The following is a 13,807-nucleotide window of genomic DNA, read 5'->3' as shown; positions in this document are numbered from 1 at the left end:
ACATATCCACGGGGATCAATTGAAGCATCAAGTCTATTTCCTCTCTTTAATCCCTTGACACTGCAGTGTGTGTGTGTGTTCGCCCTCATTCTCTGAAAATAGTACTTTCTCTCTCTCTCACACACACACATTCCTTCATGCTCCGTTACACACACACACACACACACACACACACACACACACACACACACACACACACACACACACACCCGCCTTCAGATTAAGTCACAGCGCCTCCTGCTGACAACAAACTAAACATACAGCAACTCCAACTAAATGAAATTCTTACAACAAATAACAGTGAAAACAGTTAATCTGCCATAAACACAAACATCCGTCTGTACAACAGCTGATCAAGTGTCGAGATGGAAATATGACGTTTCTGTTAGTTTCATGTGTTGATGTGAGGAAGGTTACAGTCTCCTCCTCATCATCGCTCCACACAGATCTGATGTTTTCAGCTCTTCAGTGACGTTGAAGTCACATGATTCATGTACGTCATCATTTATTCACTCAGTCTGTTGTTAAACTCAGACAGCAGGAGACACTTTAGTGCAACATTATTGAATTTTTTAGCGTTTTTTTATGTGCAAGTTGAATAAAAACACACTTAGTGGAATTGATAACATTACAGGAATAAACACTCAGTGAAAGATAACGCAGCTGTTCGGTGGGTTTGTGTCCGTCAGGCTGCAGCAGGCTCAGGAGGAGCAGCGCTGCGTTCAGGTGGAGAAGGTGAAGGTGGAGGAAGAGCTGAGGAGCGAGATCAGCTCGGCCAAACAGGAAGCTCAGCGGCTCCGCGAGCTCCGAGAGGGAACCGAGAACGAGAGGAGCCGGCAGAAATACGCCGAGGAGGAGCTGGAGCAGGTAGCACCCACATACTTTACTGCAGTAAAAGCTGTTTGTGGAATCGTTGCAACTCGACATCAAGGAAGGCAACACTGTCATAGGAATGATGCGTGTGTGTGTCGCAGGTGCGTATGGCGCTGAAGAAGGCGGAGAGGGAGCTGGAGTCTCGGGCTCGCTGGGCTCCGCCGGAGGCTCTGCAGACGTGGCTGCAGCTGACGCACGAGATCGAAGTCCAGTACTACAACATCAAGAAACAGAGCGCAGAGAGGCAGCTGCTGCAGGCCAGAGAGGGGGTGAGACCACACACACACACACACTCTTCAATCTGTATTAAAACTGACTGTTATTAGTCTATGGATCCGTTTCTAAACAAACTAACATGACCAAACTCTTCATGATGAAGGATCATGTGACCCAGTGCAGCGCTGTGACTCACTGACGTGTTTTTAATAAGTAGAGCTGTAGTCAACCAAAGAAGATCTTGGTCGGGGGGGTTTAGTAAACTCGGCAGCCTCACATTTCTCTGTTTTGTGTCTTGTGTTGCTAACTTTGGAGCTAACATCCTTCACTTTTCCAGCATTTGAGGAAACAACTGACGTGACTTTTTAGCATTTATTAACTGACACACTGTAGTCTGTGCTGTACATTTACTGCCAGACTGACAACCTTTCTCGTTGTGTCATTATGAAGAAACACAGATTCAGTAAACGTTGAGTACAGTTAGACCCAGCAGTCTCCATCAGGTTGGGCGAGTTCAAAGTTCACAGGTAATTAGTTAGTCTGTCCCTCCCGCCGCAGGAAATAATGGATTAATCCTGGAAAGCTGTTGATGTAGCACTTTACTCCTTATGAAAATAACACGGAGATTATTCGACCAATGAGAATTTAGTCGGACGAGAGCATATCGACCAGCTAATCGACCAGCAGACTACAGACCTACTAATAAGATACATCAGGCTTTGATACACAACACTTGTTAGTAGATCAGTTCATTGTTGGTAGAAAATCAAGCGTCAGGTGAGAACATTCTCTCCTCTCATTGGTCAGAAGGTCCTGAAGAAGCTCCGATCTGCCTAAGTATCAAGAAGAAGACGTACTTGGTTGTTAGTTCAGGTCGGACCTGCTAGCTGCTAGCAACTGTGGATTTCACTCAGCATCCCAGCATGCAAAGCGCTCCTGGTTAGTTCATACTGAGACCACTTCCTGTAAAGGGTCTGTGTGGTTGTTTTGCTTCGAACCAGAACTGAAAACACACTGGGAGGAAAAACACGTCGTCATGTGCTTCAGTGAAGCAGAACTAAAATATGTTGTGTTTATCTGAAGATAAGACGAAGCTTCAGCTGTTTAAATGAGACAAATCCAGTGATGAGATCCTCCAGAGATTATGTTTGTAGTGCCAAATCTCTTTGTGATATTATTCTCCCTCAGCATGGAAACACTTCTGACTACAAAACACCAACTGGGAGGGAGGGGGGGGTTATAGCTAATCCCTTACCTTACCTAGGACTGAGTTTAAGGTACTGAGGGATGACCGTGCGTTTGCTGTAGCTGCCCCAAAACTTTGGACCAGCTGACCTCTTGGAATGAAGTGTTCTCCTTCCTGAGACACTTTTAAGTCCAAACTAAAGACTCACTGGTTCATTCGGGCCTTTGACTGTCGTTAAAACCCAGTGATCCACTATTATTTGTTTTCTGTTTGTTCTGGTTTGTTTTGTTACCCAGTCGTGTTGTTTTAATTTATTCCTGATATCTTATCGTTCAGCACTTTGGTCGACTGTGGTTGTTTTTTAAATGTGCTTTATGAATTTGAACTTTGGGAGATTTCCTCTTGATTTGAACTCATGTTTGTACTGAAGGAGGATTTTGTCCTTCGTCACTTCCACTGTAAGAAAAACATGTTTAATGTTCATCTGAAGACTGACGGTTGGTTCAAGATGGACTGAAACACTGTGAACTCGTCCTTTAAAGAGACAGTTCACCATGACGATGATGATGATGATGATGATGATGATGACGATGATGATGATGATGGTGTTTCAGGCAGAGAAGATCAAGAAGAAGAGGAGTTCTCTGTTCGGGACGTTCCACGTGGCTCACAGCTCCTCGCTGGACGACGTCGACCACAAGATCCTCTCAGCCAAGTGAGTGACCTTTGACCCTTAATCCTTAAAGCGTCGAACTAAACTACAGCTGCAGCGATTGGTTGATTAATTTATTGACGGGTTCTTAAACGTGACGATTAGATGCTTTTCTTTCTATATTTGATAGTAAACTGAATATTTTTTATGAAACGTCTCTCTGGTGGATCTGCGGCCTCACACTGTAAGGGGTCACATGACTAAACGTTTGGGTGCTAGCGGGTTAATCTTTAGCAGTGTGGCGTCATTTATAAGATAACCCCGCCCCCCTCAGACAGGCCCTGGGCGAGGTGACGGCCGCCCTACGAGAGAAGCTCCACCGCTGGCAGCAGATCGAGTGTCTGACGGGCTTCTGTCTGGTCAACAACCCGGGTCTGGGGGCTCTGGCCACCGCCCTCAACCTGGACCCGTCCTTCCTGGGCCTGCGACCTCCGACCCCGCAGCACCTCCTCCTCTCCGACGACCTCGACGACATGGACGAGGACATCCTGTCTCCCGGGACGCTGCAGTGTAAGTCGATCAACATCTCCCATCGACCTGCGCTGTAGTTTACACACACTAGAGCACCAAACGTAGATTCATCCGCCGCTGAAAATAGTCCCCAACAAACGCCCTGTTTCCTCCTGTTGGTTTGTTAAAAACGACCAACAACGTGTTAATCTGTCTCTTAATCCTTTCTGACTTTCTGAATATTTACCTAGTTTCATCTTTAACCTTTGAGCAGGAATCCAAACGGGGTCCAAACACCCGACAGCTCAGAACCGTCCGGGTCGCGTTTAGTCTTTTTAAAAAAAATCCTCATTAATCTCCTGAAACTGCTGCTGACTGTAGTTTTCATCAAACAAACAGCAGGTGAAAACACATCTGTCGGGACTATTTTAAGCGGCGGATGAATCCACATGTTGTCATCTATGAATATTGAAGTCTGACTGACAGTAAAGTGATGAACATGATGAATTGACTGCATCACTGCGGAGGTTTGTTACAGAGGCTCACCTGCATCTTGTCTCAGCTCACCTGCGGTCCGCTCACTGTCTCCACCCCCCCACCCCCTCCTCTCTCTGTGATTGGTCCTCTTTTCTCGGCATCTCTCTCTCTTGATTGGCTCCTTTCAGACGCTGCGTGGCAGATGGACCGGCGAGTGAGCGACCTCTGGCCTCTGAGTGGCATCGTAGACACCCAATCACCATGGAAACACTCGGGTTGGCCCCCTCCCTCCTTCAGCCCCACCCCCCCCACCACCCCCCTCCCTTCTCTCTGATTGGTTTATACCTCTGTAATCAGATCAGGCTGACGACCAATCCCAAACTCTAAATAAACATCATTTCATGTTTTAGTAGTTAGTAGTTTCATGAGATTATTTTTAGATGCGCTGTGTGCTTTTTTTAATATAATCACATTTAATTGTAATAATTTCTTTTTAATTCATCCATTAAAATTATTTAAAATTAGTCGTTTTCAATCTATTATAGATTGAAAAAAAAATTGTTGACTTTGTTCTACTTGTTTGTTTTTTTTTTGCTCATATCAGAAAACTTTTTAATTATCAGAAAACTTAATAATTTGGTAAATTCGATGGTTTCGATGACACAGCAGTTTTTAAAAAGACGACTAAACATTTTGAGTCACTAGAAAGTCAGAAACACATCGTTAATCATGAAAAAACCCGACAAGAACAGAGGTTTAAATCAACCAGAAGTCGTTCACATGAGCATCTGTGACACGTCAAAGATCAGACGAACATCTCCAGAGTAACGAGGTCCAAACTGATCTCACAGTAGCAGTCATGTGACCCTCGTCTGCAGACTGATGATCACATGACGTTCATGTTCTTCTCTCACACGATATTTAACAAAACGCAGAATTATTATTCCTCCAGCTGGTTAAAGTTTTGACGGAGCTGCTTCATGTCGTCTGTGAATATGACGGACAGCAGGTGTCCGTGTGAACGCCTCCTCACCTGTGCAGCCTCACCGTCCTCCTCTTCCTCCCTCTTCCTCCCTCTTCCTCCCCCGCCGTCCGGTCAGACCGGACGAAGCTGTTTTTGGATGTTTTCACGCTTCGTTTTTTTTTCCTTCGTCTGCTCACCTTTTCATTCTCTGAAGAGCTGGAAACCTCAACAGGACTTTAACAACAGTTTGACCTGCTTCTCTTCTTCTTCTCCTCTTCCTCCTCCTCCTCCTCCTCACTAACATCTTCAACACTTACAGGTCTGCAGCAGCTATAAGCGTCTTCATCATTTCTAGAAGCATCTTCATCGTTTCAGCTTCAGTTCTGACGAAAGCTGAATATGATGATTCCAAAACACCACAAAAAAACAAGAGACTTACTGTAATAAACAACTCCAAGAATACTTAGAAGATTCTGTTCTGTATAATAACTAGAGATGCTCGACTCATTGTGGCTGATTGATACTGATATATGCACATATTTTTTCCAGCTGGCTGAGGAGACTATTATGCATGCAAGCATAGATTGTACTAAATATGATCAAGAAAGACAATATATGAAGGAAGAGTGAAGTGCAGCCTGCGGAGGAAACACCGGGACCGTCAGGGTGAAACAGTCCGCGGAGGAGAAGACGACATATCGTCCTCTCATCATAATCAGCAGAATTCACCGATGCCGATATTTCATTTCAGAGCTTTTATCGGCCGATACCGATGACGTGCCGATAATATCGTGCATCCCTATTGATAATATAATATCATAAAATATGAATACAATATAATTTTTAACTGTATTTTTAAATGGTGGGTTTTCGAGTCAGATTCTGAAAAAGATCCACGAGACTCACTGCAGTTTGAATGAAAGCTTGTATTTTACTTTGAAAATATATATACAAATATTAATATTATTAATATTAAATATTAAAATATTAAAAATATTAAAATATTACTTAAAATATATGAAAATAAAGTAGACTAACTCAGATTTCCTGGATGTAAACCTGCATTTTATGGTTTAAAAGTTGACTGTAACTTGAATATTGATAATATGGAGACAAAATTAACCTGATCAGTTTGGCTGGTTCACATAATTAGTCAATAAACTACAACACAAACAGCTAGTTAGTAAAAACCTTCTTACTGTGTAGATGAATGAGAATATAAATCTTAATTTAATGTTGGAGTTTTTCAGCAGTGGCGACGTTTTACTGCAGATAATAAAAACATCATGAAATCAGTTTCTGAAACTAAAATAATTAAGATAAAACTTCCTTTTCTACTAAAACTGCACTTTTATACTTTATCACATTTGACACTTTTTTCTCTTGCAGACGTTCGGCTTTATGAATCTGATCTTTGCATTTGTAACATCTGAGTTTCTTAAAGTTGTTTGTTTGTTTACAGTCTTTTAAATAACAAACATCTCTCGCTGCTTCCTGTCCTGCAGCTCAGAGTCTGATGCCCCTGCGACAGAGGATGGGAGACCCCGCTCTGAACTTCAGCTCTCAGAGGTTGGTTGAGGGGCGGGACTTGCATCAACAGGAAGGGCGTGGCCTGTTCACATCGTCCCGCCCTCCCAGTGGCCGGCAGAACCGCAGCCGCTCTATTGGCCAGCTGGAGTTCCTCCCCGTGCCCCCCCCCCTGTCCTCCTCCCTGTCTCACCCGTCCATCGGCCCCGCCTCCCCTCTTCACCCCCCCAACTTCTCCTCTTCCTCTTCCTCCTACACTGAAAGCACCGCTAATTTTTCTGCTCTGCTCTTCCGCTCCTCTTACTTCCACTCTGTGGAGGCGGCGTCCAGCCTCCCGCCTGCGGGGGGCGCCGTGACGACGACCCGGAGACAGCGCTGTCGCTCCGGCAGCTTCGGGTATCTTCTTCTGCACGACCGTTTCCCAAAGACACTGATGCACTAATCAATCTGCCTCCTTCATCAAACATTTGAACACTCAGATTTGACCTGATCACAGTTATGTGTGATGTCAGCAGGTCGAAATTAGTCAGTTTGCGATTCGTCCCGTTTAGTTCAGTTCAGTTCAGTGTAGTTTAGTGTAGTTTAGTGTAGTTTAGTGTAGTTTAGTGTAGTTTAGTGTAGTTCAGTTTAGTTTAGTTTAGTGTAGTTTAGTGTAGTTTAGTGTAGTTTAGTTTAGTTTAGTGTAGTTTAGTTTAGTTTAGTTTAGTTTAGTTTAGTGTAGTTTAGTTTAGTTTAGTTTAGTTTAGTTTAGTGTAGTTTAGTTTAGTTTAGTTTAGTGTAGTTTAGTGTAGTTTAGTTTAGTTTAGTGTAGTTTAGTGTAGTTTAGTTTAGTTTAGTGTAGTTTAGTGTAGTTTAGTGTAGTTTAGTGTAGTTTAGTTTAGTTTAGTGTAGTTTAGTGTAGTTTAGTGTAGTTTAGTTTAGTTTAGTGTAGTTTAGTGTAGTTTAGTTTAGTTTAGTGTAGTTTAGTGTAGTTTAGTTTAGTTTAGTGTAGTTTAGTGTAGTTTAGTGTAGTTTAGTGTAGTTTAGTTTAGTTTAGTGTAGTTTAGTTTAGTTTAGTTTAGTTTAGTGTAGTTTAGTGTAGTTTAGTTTAGTTTAGTTTAGTTTAGTGTAGTTTAGTGTAGTTTAGTTTAGTTTAGTTTAGTTCAGTGTAGTTTAGTTTAGTGTAGTGTAGTTTAGTGTAGTTTAGTGTAGTTTAGTGTAGTTTAGTTTAGTGTAGTGTAGTTTAGTGTAGTTTAGTTTAGTGTAGTTTAGTTTAGTTTAGTGTAGTTTAGTGTAGTTTAGTTTAGTTTAGTGTAGTTTAGTTTAGTTTAGTTTAGTTCAGTGTAGTTTAGTTTAGTGTAGTGTAGTGTAGTGTAGTGTAGTGTAGTGTAGTTTAGTGTAGTTTAGTTTAGTTTAGTGTAGTTTAGTGTAGTTTAGTTTAGTTCAGTGTAGTTTAGTTTAGTGTAGTGTAGTGTAGTGTAGTTTAGTGTAGTTTAGTGTAGTTTAGTGTAGTTTAGTTTAGTTTAGTTTAGTTCAGTGTAGTTTAGTTTAGTTTAGTTCAGTGTAGTTTAGTTTAGTGTAGTGTAGTGTAGTGTAGTGTAGTTTAGTGTAGTGTAGTGTAGTGTAGTGTAGTGTAGTGTAGTGTAGTGTAGTGTAGTTTAGTGTAGTTTAGTTTAGTTTAGTTTAGTTTAGTTCAGTGTAGTGTAGTGTAGTGTAGTGTAGTTTAGTGTAGTTTAGTTTAGTGTAGTGTAGTGTAGTGTAGTTTAGTTTAGTTTAGTTTAGTTCAGTGTAGTGTAGTGTAGTGTAGTGTAGTTTAGTGTAGTTTAGTGTAGTGTAGTGTAGTGTAGTGTAGTGTAGTGTAGTGTAGTTTAGTGTAGTTTAGTTTAGTTCAGTGTAGTGTAGTGTAGTGTAGTGTAGTTTAGTGTAGTTTAGTTTAGTGTAGTGTAGTGTAGTGTAGTTTAGTTTAGTTTAGTTTAGTTCAGTGTAGTTTAGTGTAGTGTAGTTTAGTGTAGTGTAGTGTAGTGTAGTGTAGTGTAGTGTAGTTTAGTTTAGTTTAGTTTAGTTCAGTGTAGTTTAGTGTAGTTTAGTTTAGTGTAGTGTAGTGTAGTGTAGTGTAGTTTAGTGTAGTTTAGTTTAGTTTAGTTTAGTTCAGTGTAGTTTAGTTTAGTGTAGTGTAGTGTAGTGTAGTGTAGTTTAGTTTAGTTTAGTTTAGTTCAGTGTAGTGTAGTTTAGTGTAGTTTAGTGTAGTGTAGTGTAGTGTAGTGTAGTTTAGTTTAGTTTAGTTCAGTGTAGTGTAGTGTAGTTTAGTGTAGTTTAGTTTAGTGTAGTGTAGTGTAGTGTAGTTTAGTGTAGTTTAGTTTAGTTTAGTTTAGTTTAGTTCAGTGTAGTTTAGTTTAGTGTAGTGTAGTGTAGTGTAGTGTAGTGTAGTGTAGTGTAGTGTAGTGTAGTTTAGTGTAGTTTAGTGTAGTTTAGTTTAGTTTAGTGTAGTGTAGTGTAGTGTAGTGTAGTTTAGTGTAGTTTAGTTTAGTTTAGTTTAGTTCAGTGTAGTTTAGTTTAGTGTAGTGTAGTGTAGTGTAGTGTAGTGTAGTGTAGTTTAGTTCAGTGTAGTGTAGTGTAGTGTAGTTTAGTTTAGTTCACTTCAGTTTAGTTTAGTTTAGTTTAGCTCAGTTTAGCTCAGTTTAGTTCAGTTTAGTTTAGTTTAGTTTAGTTCACTTCAGTTTAGTTCAGTTTAGTTTAGTTTAGTTCACTTCAGTTTAGTTCAGTTTAGTTAAGTTCAGTTTAGTTCAGTTTAGTTTAGTTCAGTTTAGTTCACTTCAGTTTAGTTCAGTTTAGTTTAGTTTAGTTCACTTCAGTTTAGTTCAGTTTAGTTAAGTTCAGTTTAGTTCACTTCAGTTTAGTTCACTTCAGTTTAGTTCAGTTTAGTTTAGTTTAGTTCACTTCAGTTTAGTTCAGTTTAGTTAAGTTCAGTTTAGTTCACTTCAGTTTAGTTCACTTCAGTTTAGTTTAGTTTAGTTTAGTTTAGTTCAGTTTAGTTTAGTTCAGTTTAGTTCAGAGTTTACAGGTTTAATGGTCAGAATCTCCAGTTTTTCAGAACTTCTCGTGAACGTCGGTGTTTTGACTGATTTCCTGTCAATTACGATTCAAGCAGAATCAGATTCTCATGTAGGAAGAACGAATCAATCAGACGTTGGGTTTTCCTGTTTCTCTTTCTCTATTATACACTTCTTTATATTATTATGAACAAATTTAAGAGAAAAAAGAAATCGTTCATGATCGAGGCTTCGTTGCACTTTAACTTCTCATTTTCATTTCTTACTTCCTGTTTTCTTACGGAGCCCCGAAGTCTCACAAGATGAGTGAAAATTTTCTTTGCACAATTTAAAATCTTGTGCACATGAGATTAAATCATCTTCTGGGACTTCAGGGCCTCCGTAGTTTCCCTCCTAACCGTCCTACTTCCTCCTCCATCTGAATTAGTTTTCTAATTAAATTAATACTTTAATTGATACATTTTCATATTAGTGTAACACCAGTGTTGTTTCTACATGGATGTGTTAATAGAGCTGAATACAGCGACAGGTTGTCATAGCAACAGAACAACATGCTCGTAGCTTCCTGATGAACAGAAGATATCGTTCCTTTAGCAAAATAAACTTTAGTCTCGTAGTTTTAGTTTGAAACACATCCATGATGTTTACGTACTAAATTAGCACGTTAGCATCGTTAGCTTTCATCATTTAAAACATTTGCTGCCATCATTCTTTCTCTCTTTCTCTTTCAGGGACATTATGAACCGCTCAGACTCTGACTCCTCCCTCCCTCTCCCTCACGGCGAATCGCGAAGCCTGCACAGCTCTAAGCCCCTCCTCCTGTCGTCCAGGCCCCACCCCCTGCAGGGTCAGGCCTCCGGGGTCGGAGGAGGGGTCGTCGTCGGAGGAGGAGGCGGTCTGGAGAAGAGCTCCAGCCTTGGGGAGCTGAGGGGCAGCTCCGCCGCCGCCGCCCTCGCCTCCCACGGCTCCCACGGCTCCACCCGCTCCCTCTTCATCACTTCATCCGACGCTACCGACAGCCCGCTCATCTTCTCGTCCTCCGCCTCGTCCAGCCCGTCAATCAGCGCTCGGGGGACGGGCCTCCAGCTCCCCACCAGGAGGAGTCCTGTGGAGGAGGACGGCGGCGAGGAGAACGAGTCGTCGTCGTCGTCGTCTGGCGGACGCAGGAGAAACGCCTTTAATAAGATCTTCAAGAAGAAGCAGGGACGTCACTGAACCGGAGGAACGTTTCTGCTTTACCGACCGATAATCTGAATCGTCATGGTGATGAACGAACCAAACGCTTCACTCTTTCACTTTTTACTCAACTTTTCTGGCAAATTGTTTGATATAAACATTAAATCGATAAAAGAAACGTACGATGAGGGACGTACCTGGAACCACCCAGGAGACACGGAGGTGGACGAGCCCGACAACGATGCAAACCAACGAAGAAGAAGAGAAGCCTGGCGCTGATAAGAGGCTTTTACAAAGCACAAGATCACAAAAAAAAAATAAAATTACTCCATGTGGGCAAATATGAGAATTTATATCTCAAACATTCTGGATAAAAACCTCCGAAAACCAAACTTAGAACATCAGAAATCAGCATCTGGAACATTAACACAAACTATTGATGAGTCATGTGACTTATGGTTACAAGCTTTTTACATAAAAAAAAAAATACCAAAGACCAAATCTAACGGTTCCTTTAGGTGCTTTTCATCAACTCAAAGTCCAAATTTTAAAAAGTTTTCTTCCAACAACCACACTGGAGGTATTAATGAGGTATTTATATGTATCCAACATCGCTCGAGTGTCCGTTAAGACCTGAAGAATGTGGGACACGATCGGTTAACGAGGACATCATGTGACCTGCACAAATACAATACTGTAACGACTCGCATAATGAACAAACAGGTAGAATGAAACTCTGTTTAACAGTCAGATTCAGGAGCTGAAAGGACAAATAAATGAATAAAGACATTAAAACAAAAAAACAAAGTATCATTTTAAAGTTTTCTACTGAAAATTTTAAGGAACACGTTTCTCAAAATCACTGATAAAAAGATATAATATTTAATAATGTGTCAGATATTAATCTGTGGAGGTTTATATAACTGTTTAGTCTTTTGAACATTAATAATAATAATAAAAATAAAAATAGTATTAAGAGTTAAGATGAAAACAACAACATAAAAGTTAATTATATGATAAGTTTACGTCTTTACGAGTTGTTGAGAATCACCTGAACGCACCATTAAACAACAGGAACCAGGGGTGCAATGGATTCTGGGATACCGAGGACCAAATCATACGGCAGTTGTTACATCTCCGGATCATCGAGCTCTTTGACGTCTCAGCCGCTGACGAGTTGATGATGCATGATGGGAAACGTCCATTGTTTGTCTGTTAACGCTTTTTTTTTGTTTGTTTCATATGTATATATCAGAGTGGAGTTTATGATATTATTATCTGAGTTTGGGGCGTTAAGGGGCTCTGTTTCCATGGCGATGCATGCTTGTTTATTTTATAATAATTGTGGGTTTTTCACACCTTTTTATAAGTTTAATAACAGTAAAGAGGTGACGGGAAACGAGGGAAGAGAGAGACGCTGCAGGTCACGGTTGGCGACTAAACCTCCACGTCACCATGGTAACATCACCAGGGTAACGTCACCAGGGTAACCCCAGATGGTCCTCTCATGTAAACAAGGTGTTGTAAACAGCTGCAGTACAACAAGTCCTGTTCAGTCTTCACCAAAGAACCTTAACATATAAACCAGTAAAGTTTGTTATTGTGTTTACTGGAAATGATTTATGATGGAAAACGTTTTTTTGGGGTCTGTTAAATGACCTTTTTTTTTTTTTTTTTTTGGTACTGTACTTTTGCATCACAACATTGTACTGAAAATCCACCTTCCAACACCTCCAGGTCTGATTTACGTTGTATCTTGTTCTGTAGTTAGACGGTTTACGTAAATGTGGGACTGGTCCTTTAAAGAGTTTGTTCACTAAAACCACAAAAACGTATTTTCCTGAACTTGTTTCCTTTCATGGCTGTTGTTCTGCGTTGGAGGCAGAACAGTGAAAACCTGGAGAGATTCCACCAGAGGGAAGAGAGGAAATAGCTTGTTTTGTAAATTGGGTGAACTGACCCTTTAATGCTCATCAATAAACACAGAATCAACAGCGGTTTGTTCACATGTGAGGAAAATCCAGTGTGACGCTGCCGTCCACCGTCATCCAAACACAACCTGAGTATATTCAGTGTTGGACGGCGGCCTGTAGAGGAAGTGTCAGGTTCTAACGTGAGGTGTGAAAGTACGAATGTAAACAGAGGTCAGTGATGAATCAGCTGATGTGTGTCGGAGGCAGGATGTGAAGTTTAAAATCGAGTTAACTTTATTTACTCTGAACAAAGACGAGAGTCACGGTGTGTTTATTTAAAGAAAGCAGCTGTCAGTGAGAGCAGCTGTGCGAGGACTTCATTACCCAGAAATCCCGTCACATGATGCTAATCTAAACATCGTCTACTTACACTGAGGTCAAGTTGCACCAGAGACGCGAGCTCTTGTTGGTACAAGAAAACATTGAATTTATTGGAACATTATTCAAAATCTGTTTATTTATGAATCAACGGCAATAAACAAACTATTGAAGAATATAATAAACTGTTTGTCTTTGGTTGATTGTGCTGTTTCTTCTTCTCTGCTGGATTTATCCTGCAGAAACATCTGTTTAATGTTTTAGAAACAAATGGAGTCATGAATATAATATAATCAGGTGTCGTTTTTATTTTATTAATTCTGTAATTTACGATGCTCTCAAACTGCTCAATCTGTGCTTCTGAATTAATAATTCAGACTTTTAAATTAATAGTTTGTGCTCTTGAATGAGTAAATTGTGCTTTAGAAAGAATCATTTGTGCTTTGGAATAAATAACTTGTATTTTAATAATAATGAATAACTCAAATGACTAATTCATGCTCTCAGCTTTTACAACATAATTCTTGCTCTCCAATTAATAAATCTTGCTCTTGAATTAATAACTTGCTCTCAGACGACTTCATTCATGCTTTCTAATCACTTAATTTGTGCTCTCGACTTGAATGATTTGATCTTAATAAATGATTTAATGACTTCATTTGTAATCCTGAATGACATAATTCATGCTAATTAATAAACCGACTCTCAAATTATTAACTTGTGCTTTAGAATTAATTGTACTTGTGTAATAATAGTTTGTGCTCTCAAATGTTCCCTCAAAAACACAGAACTCTAATTAGTAAACAATGCTCTTAAATTATTAACTAGCGCTCTGACTCAGACTTTCAAATGAATAACTTGTATTATTGAATGACATCTTTTAAACTTTCTAATTTAGTTTGTGCT

General features: G+C 40.2%; 1 protein-coding gene across 3 annotated transcripts in view; it reads left to right on the top strand.

The window, feature by feature from the left end:
* The window catches only part of LOC137196170 (stromal interaction molecule 1-like), a 36,041-nt gene extending 22,942 nt beyond the window's left edge, over positions 1–13,099 (top strand). For 2 of the 3 annotated variants that reach the window (XM_067609008.1, XM_067609010.1), the window contains 7 exons: positions 690–867; positions 975–1,142; positions 2,890–2,990; positions 3,262–3,497; positions 4,103–4,189; positions 6,384–6,447; positions 10,166–13,099. In XM_067609008.1, coding sequence (XP_067465109.1) covers positions 690–867; positions 975–1,142; positions 2,890–2,990; positions 3,262–3,497; positions 4,103–4,189; positions 6,384–6,447; positions 10,166–10,649 — 1,318 coding nt within the window. In that variant the 3' untranslated portion in view covers positions 10,650–13,099. The remainder of the gene's footprint in view (positions 1–689; positions 868–974; positions 1,143–2,889; positions 2,991–3,261; positions 3,498–4,102; positions 4,190–6,383; positions 6,448–10,165) is intronic. The other variant, XM_067609009.1, reaches the window with a different exon arrangement.
* Positions 13,100–13,807: the final 708 nt, after the last annotated feature.

Source organism: Thunnus thynnus, chromosome 13, assembly GCF_963924715.1.
Source record: "Thunnus thynnus chromosome 13, fThuThy2.1, whole genome shotgun sequence".
NCBI classification, from domain to species: Eukaryota; Metazoa; Chordata; class Actinopteri; order Scombriformes; family Scombridae; genus Thunnus; species Thunnus thynnus.
Note: the sequence above shows the minus strand (reverse complement) of the source record. Positions and strands in the feature narration are given on the sequence as shown.